The 8,135-nt window shown below is 37.7% G+C and overlaps 1 protein-coding gene across 1 annotated transcript in view; it reads right to left on the bottom strand.

The window, feature by feature from the left end:
• Positions 1-3,554: 3,554 nt before the first annotated feature.
• The window catches only part of Hormad2 (HORMA domain containing 2), a 71,659-nt gene continuing 67,078 nt past the window's right edge, over positions 3,555-8,135 (bottom strand). Inside the window, exon 11 of the mRNA XM_015504863.2 lies at positions 3,555-4,467. Coding sequence (XP_015360349.1) covers positions 4,363-4,467 — 105 coding nt within the window. The 3' untranslated portion in view covers positions 3,555-4,362. The remainder of the gene's footprint in view (positions 4,468-8,135) is intronic.

Below are 8,135 nucleotides of genomic sequence, written 5' to 3'. Positions count from 1 at the left end.
AATGGTGGGCAGTTTGCTTGAATTGCTCAATTTAGTCCTCCAAAGAGTTATAAGCAGATACCATTATTATCCACATTTTATAGAATGATTACTGAGGGCCAGAGAGGTGAAATAACTTTCCTACAAAATGGCAGTCAGGTTTTGAATCGTAGCTCAAGTTTGTTCTTAACTTCCTTGTTAAAAGGAAGATGGAAAATTAACTTTGGTTGTTTATCCTAGAGCCCATTAGTAATTATCCTAACAGAAGCTATATGTCCCAGATCTCTCCAGCCTTCAGGAGTGCTGAAACATTCAAATAACAACTCCTCAAAAATCTCTCTTATAGGCTAGTGTTGTGGCTCAGTGGTAGAGTGCTTGACTAGCATGTATGAGGCCCTGGGTTTGATCCTCAGCACCACTTAAAAGAAAAATAAATAAAGGTATTGTGTCCATCTACAGATATATATATATATGTGTGTGTGTGTGTGTGTGTGTGTGTGTGTGTGTGTGTGTATTTTTAAAGTCTCTCTTACATCAGGTTTCTGTCCTTAAGTATTTGAGACCTCAATGCTTATTCACTCCACCAATGTCTCCCAAGTGTTTATGGCTGCTTCAACTAGGCTGCCACATCTCCTGCTACAGAGAAACCTTTGTACTGCTGAACCCTGTGGCACAGTTAAGACCAGAGTAAGGTGGAGATGTAACTCAGTGGTAGAGCACATGTGAAGCCCTGACTTTCTCCCAGCCCCAAATAGCAGTACCACCACCACCAAAACAACAAAAATCACTCTAAAACATTTAGTGAGAATTTACTGAAGGTTCAGGGATAACACAATCAAATTATAACACAGGAAAAACTCAGATGCTGAATAAATCAGCACGGCTGGCCAAACCCTTTCCCAGGGTTCCCTACTGAGCAAATCTAAAATCCAACTTCTGGCTAGGCTGCAGGGACCAGTTTCCCCTGCAGAGAGTGAGCCAGGGTAACTATGAGCTATAAGAGTGAATCTCAACAACTTTGACCCTCCCAGAAGATGAAGCCCTATTTTATTTGCAGAGATGTAGTAAACCCAAGAGGACATTATATGAGCAGATTAGCTATTTAGCATTGCCATTAAGATTAGAACTTGACTTTACCATTGCATAACCAAAAGGCCCACTACTTTAAAAAAGGGCCCTTTTATTTACCTTATTTATTTTTGGATACCAGGGATTGAACTCAGGGGCACTGAGCCATATCCCCAGCCCTATTTTGTATTTTATTTAGAGACAGGGTCTCACTGAGTTACTTAGTGTCTCACTGTTGCTGAGACTGGCTTTGAACTAGTGATCCTCCTGTCTCAGTCTCCCTAGCCACTGGGATTATAGATGTGCTTGGCTTTTTTTATTTTTTTTTTAAACCAAAACAATGATGCCCTCACTGATGCTCTCTCTGTCTTCCATAGAAATGGAAAAGTATGTATCAAGTCTCAGCCAAGACCTCAGTACACAAATCACATAAACACACTTAAAATATTATCTTAAAAACCCTTATAGTTTCTAAAGAGGATACATTTAGGCATTTTCTCACTTGTATAGAATCTAGATTCACAGTGTGGAAGATTTTGCCTTAACTCTTTCAAGCACAGTATAAATTTCATTTTATTACTTGGGATGACATATTTCTAAATGACAACTATAACTGAGAATTATTTTTACTATAAGAATCTATGAAAGTTCCTAAAGATCCAATATTGTTTGGTTTGAAACCATACATAAATTGACAATTTTAAGTTACACTGAAAATTGGCTTTAATGGTTAGTGAAAATTTAAAAGTACATATGTAACTTTGAACTTAATGTGAATGCAACTTCAACATTGATCACTATTTCCAGCTTCTTCCTGGCAGAAGTGAGCTGGAGAATGAAAGAACCCAGACACCAGAGGGACCTGCAAGAGGGGAAATGAAGGTGCGGTTTCAGTGCCTGGCTTCAAAGGCTGGTGGCAATCACGAGCCTAACCCATTTCTTTCCAGCTAGACTAACTTTCTGTAAAGACAGAAAAACCCCAAACAGCCAAATTCAAACTTCCTCTGCATAATTTTTTAATTTAACAATGTCCCAGTTTCCAAGCTATCGTCATCTAATCTTTATAATTGTGCTGAAGAAGCAAGCACAGTCAGGGTGAGGGAGGGGCTAGTCTGGTTCAGCTCAGGCTTCCCAGCTCCTGGCCTAGGTCATCTTTTTTTTTTTTTTCTTGGAAGTTCCAGCTCCCTGTGTTTATTCATATCATTCTGTTAGGGGCAGAAATGAATCGACTAGAGAAAAGATTTCTTTCCTTCTAATAAATCATTTGGTAAATGGAATTGAATACCCTCCGATCTTGATAGCTGGTTGCATATATGAGCTATGCTGTATAAAATCAGCTAGTTCATATTTTCATGTTTCTCAGATCTTCCTGATAACAAATCTCCTTCCCTGTGAGCCCAGCCAAAGGCACAGGCTCAGCAACTTCTTTTTACTGCCTCATGCTGCATCAGAAACACACATTCCACCCACTGGCAGCAATATAACTGTTCCATCGGGAGAGGAGTATTAACAGATAATAAAATCACTTCAGAAATTTTCTAGAAACAGATTGTAGACTTTGACTTAAAGGATTTGTCAATCTTACTGACAACTGTAAGTAAAGATTGAGAACTCAATTCCCCCTTTAAATAAAATGGTTCCTTCTGAAATCCAAATTGACTGATTACATAATTTGCTTTGCCAGGTCAAAGACTCTAGAGTCTCCATAAAACTCCATTGTATTCAAAGGCTTGCAGTGAAGGTATGATGATTACCTCACAAGGTAGCCTATTTTAAAATTTTGACAACCTGTGAAGTTAAAAGCTCCTCCTTCTACTGAGCCAAATTGACCTCCTGTAGCTTTCACCAATTTGGTCTTAGATCTGCTCTCTGGAGAGACACAAAACAAACCTAATCCCTCTACTAGACAGCTAATCTTTTTATGTGATGCTTTTAAAAGAAATTATGGTGACTCAGGCTACAATTCTATCAAGGATATAATAAACCCAATACCTTTTCCCTCCTTCTCCTTTAGTGGCAGAGCAGGCTTACATGAATCCACTTAATATACTGGGCAGGGAAAATGTACTCCCTTTACCCCCCTCCCCCCAGGTCCTGGTGCTTCAGCCCAGATCAAGGCCCCACTTGGTAGGCTGCCCTGGATGGTCAGAGTCCAGCAAGGGGTGGTGCTAGACAGGCAGACTCCCTTGGATTTTCTTCCCTGTTACTTGTAACACATGGCTTTCTGCTGGTACTTGTGTATATCTAGCCCAGAGGCTCTCTTTAGTCTGGGTCAGAGGTCATAGATTCTCAATTATTTTATGTGCATTAAAATCCTGAGAATTTTCCACAGGGTCCAACTCCCATGAGTTTAATTTAGTAGAAATGAGGCAGGCTCAGTAATCCATATCTTATTAAGCACTTCAGGTGCTGATTGCCTCACTGCACTTTACATTTGAAGAAAACACACTGATCTAAGTGAAGACACTATACAATGTGAAAAAAGACGAGTAAAAAATACCCTGCATTTTGGTTTTATTTAACTATAAAACACATACATTTAACATTTAAATTGTCCATTAATAGAAATAATACTTTAAGTCGTTTATTATTCATTTCTTACTAATCATTAAGTCTATCAAAATTCTTCCAGATTAAGGAGGGGACAAATAGCATCATTTGTTGGTTACAGATGGATAAACTGAAGTATTTACTGGGAAATATTTAACATAGGCCTTAAAAGGGAGACAGACACTTGAATTATAGCATGTCCCTTGGTTTGGACTGGCCAACAGAATAGGGGTAAGAATTGAGGAACTTTACAAGGAGAGCACATGCTGGTCCACACTTAGCTGATCAACCTCATGACTGAAGTTAATACACAAATCACACATGGCTAAGCATCACCACACATATCCTATGCAACTCTGTGAGAATTTTAATAAAGCTATAGAGGCATTCCAACATACAGGTTACAACAAGTTAAAACATTTCAGAGTAGTCTAAATACCTGGATAGTTTAATTACACAAAGAAAACCCTTCTTTCCTTTGGGAACAACAGCTTATAGCTGTTGTGGTTCTTTTACAAATAAAAGGGTTGTCTTATCTCTAACTCAGGTTTGAAGTAATGTTATTGCAAGGCAGCCCTGGAGATTCAAGGCAAAGTGAACCCATATCCTACTCAGTAGCTTAACAGTAAATTGATTAAAGAAGTTGAGTAACAAATTTAGAAAAAGGTTTTGGTGATAAGATCTTACTTTCCAGCTAAGATACTTAACACATATCTTTGCAAAATAAAATTATTTTAAAATAAATGTAGTGAAGGCATCTAACTTTCATTTTCTGTTAGGGATGAAGACTTTCACTGGTTCGCTGACCTTCCTCTTCTTCCTGGAGCTTTCAGAACTTTGCTGACTGTACACAAAATTCATTCTTTGAATCTGTGAGAATCACCAGAGAAACGCACAGTTCAGCAGAGATTTTGACATCTGAACAAGACATATATAAGACAGGTAGACCAAGAATTAATCCCTCAAGCTGCATAACGGATCCAAACCTGCTTTCCTGTGGGTTGGTTTGGCCCTGCATGAAGGCCTTACTGCCAGTATCAGAGTCTGGTATTACAAGTTTCAGGAGTTGAGGTCTCCTGGAGGCAGCCAGTTTTGGGGACAGTTTCTTGGATCTCTCTTGTGAATTCAGCACATTCAACTCTTCAAGAGAGAGTTGTCAAGGTGTGGGGCCAACTAGGAGCAATTCAGGGTTAGGAGAGATTTAGAGCATTGGTTGCTTTAGAGAGAGCCATAATTTAAGTCCCTATTTCAGTTAGCAGAGATACAGTCTTATTTTTTTTTCTATCATATGTTCAGATTAATGAATTAAGAAAGATCCCTCTAATATGTTATTGATTAAAAGCAAGTTGAGGGCTGGGATTGTGGCTCAGCGGTAGAGCACTCGCCTAGCATGTGTGGGGCCTGGGTTCGACCCTGAGCACCACATAAAATAAATAAATAAACAAAGATATTGTGTTCAACTACAACTAAAATAAATAAATAAATATTTAAAAAAGCAAGTTGATTAGTGAGCCATCATTAACCATCATCATCTCCATTGGGCTTAGCTTTGGTAAGGATTTTAGGACTTGTTTTTGCTTAACTAAGTAAAAATCTGGATATAGTATAATCTGTCAGACAATCTCTAGTGCCTGGAATTCCAAGAAATACATAGAGAACATTTATATATTTTCTAGCTGCTAGATGGGAGAAAAGGGTTTTCCATATCCTTTGTTCCTTCTTTGAAAGGAAAATGGAATATGATTTTTTTTTTTTTTGGTACTGGGGATTGAATCCAGGGGCACTTAACCACTGAGCCATGTCCCCAGCCATTTTAAAAATATTTTATTAGAGGCAGAGTCTCACTGAATTGTTTAGTGCCTCACTAAATTGCTGAGGCTGGCTTTGAACTCGCAGTCCTTCAGTCTCAGCCTCCTGAGCTGCTGTGATTAGAGGTGTGCACCACTGCAACCAGCTGGAATAGGATATATTTTAAATCAAGACTTGTCAGAATGTCTAGCACAGGGTCCCACATTATCCCTTTTTAATTTTGTACTAGTTTCATGTTATTATTATTATTATTCATATGATGTTACTACAAAATAGTGGTACTGTCACTAAAGCATTTGAGTACCATTTAGAAACAAACATTTGGTCTTAAAAGGGTAATTTAAGTACTAATTTATCCTTTAGTTGTAGAAAGCAGTTAAATTCCTGATCTCAGAAACCATAAATTCCTTCTGGCTTAAACAGAGACATTGACTATATATAAAATAGTGGAACTCTGATGAAATAAATAGAGCTGCTAATCGAATAACTGGTTTGCTTATACATGCAAAAGTTTGAAATGGTCTACTTAAGGGAAAGTAGTAGAACATAAAACCCCCAAATACATAAACCAACTTCTTTATCTAGGAGATAAATTTGCTATAGTTTGATTGTAAGAAAAAGTACTTGGTGAAATTCAACTTGTCTAGAAATGTTGCTTGAGCATGCTTTTCATTCAAACAAAATTATTCTTACTTCTGTCAATTCTGAGAAGAAGTGAGAGAAGAGAAGATGGGTTTACAAATTCTCAAGTGACAAGTTGGCTTCATGGTTTAATAGTTTTGTTCTTTTTTTCTTCTTAGTTCAAATAAGCCAGAATTTTATTACAAGTTGCAGAACAACAATTTTACTGCAGTGAATTAGTCAAAACATTTTCTATAATGTGTATACCAAGGCAACCAGTGAGGCTTGGGAGTTCTCAATGATTTACAGAAAATTAATGGATTCTAAAGCAAGTATGTTATTAGTCCAGGGACAATTCCTAACACAAATAAATAATATATATAAATGATATAAACCAATAAACTCATCTATGCAAAGGAACATTTGAGAAACATCTTTCAGGTATATCCCAACTGGCTGATTTTAGCATATTTGATGCTAAAGCTGACTGGCCAAACAAACAGCCAGTAATCAGATAGGCTAGACAGATTATCTGGGTGAAGTGAACAACATTAAACAAGCATCAAATTGTTTCTAACGCAGTTCATATTTTAAGGTGTTTCTTGTATGCAGACTAATAAGAGCATATGTTTCTAAAAAAGACCTGATGATATGATTTTTTAATTTTTTATTTTGAGACAGGTTCTCACTAGGTTGCTTAGGACCTAAATTGCTGAGGCTGGTCTCAAACTTGCAATCTTCCTGCTTTAGCCTCTTGAGTCATTGGGATTACAGGTGTGTGTCACTGTGCCTGGCTGAAGATATGCCTTTCCCTGCTTCTATTTTCCATTATTTTTGGTTTAATAACATATTCACCATTTAAGAAACCTCAGAACAGCTTTGCCTTATACATAAATAGGGTAGCAGCTGATTTGGTAGCAATTAGATTATCTATCTATCTATTTATCTATCATCTATTTATCTGTAGCAGTATTTAGATAGCACTGGAAAGAGTCCCTTCTTCTAAATGATCCTTTTTATTATTTATTCTTTTATTCATTCTCTTAAAAATGCATATTACTTGAATATTTTCCTTGAGTTCTATCTTTGGCTGTCTTTTTTTCTTTTCTCTAGTCTGTGAGTGATCTTGTCCACTCCCAGGAATCAATTATCACTCACAAGATTCCCACTTTTTTTGGAGTGGTGGTGGTGGGTACTGGGAATTAAACTGAGGGACACTCAATCCCAGCCCCCCAGCCCAATTTTGTAATTTATTTAGAGACAGAGTCTCACTGAGTTGCTTAGTGCCTTGCTTTTGTTGAAGCTGGCTTTGAACTCACGATCTTCATGCCTTAGCCTCCAGAGCTGCTGGGATTACAGGGATGAGCCACCACACCCAGAAAAGACTCCCACATTTATATGATCCAAATCTAGATCTGCCTTCAGAATTCCACAGCCATGTGTCTACCTGATTGCCTATTAAAAGTCTCCACGTGGATTTTCCAAGGAAAACTCAAATGCAGTGTATCCAAATTGGAATTCATCACCTACTTTTCTAAGCCTACTTCCAATCTTTGATCTCACTTACTTAAGGTGTCCAAGTTAAAAATCTTGAATCATTTTTTGATCACTCCATCATTCTTACTATAACAATCAATCACTAAATCTTATTTATCCTACCTCCTTAACATCTCTCAAATCTGTCCATTTTTCTCTGTCCCTACTACTTCTACTTTATTGGAGGCCAACATCATCTCTCCCAATTACTATTACTGCTTTTCCAATTCACTCTCCAGTCTGGAACACAAGTTGTCTTATACGTAAATCTTAACACATTCTTCTGCTTCATCATTCACTCTTTAATGTCTTCTTATTGACTTTAGGATAAATTCTAGATGTTTTATGGCCCTGCCCTATCTCTGTGGCTTCATCTTGATCCCACATTGCTTCTTTACTTGCAGATCTTCAAATGGGCCTGGCTTGCTTCCCTCTGGACTTTGCCTTTAATGTTCACTGGCATGCTGTGTCTTCTCTCCCCCAAGACAAGTCATAGAAACTCTAATTTTATCACATTTCTTTGAAATATCTTATCTGATAAGATAGTAAATGATAAGCCTCCCCCCCCCCCC

The sequence above is a fragment of the Marmota marmota genome, unplaced genomic scaffold (assembly GCF_001458135.2).
Source record: "Marmota marmota marmota unplaced genomic scaffold, marMar, whole genome shotgun sequence".
NCBI classification, from domain to species: Eukaryota; Metazoa; Chordata; class Mammalia; order Rodentia; family Sciuridae; genus Marmota; species Marmota marmota.
Note: the sequence above shows the minus strand (reverse complement) of the source record. Positions and strands in the feature narration are given on the sequence as shown.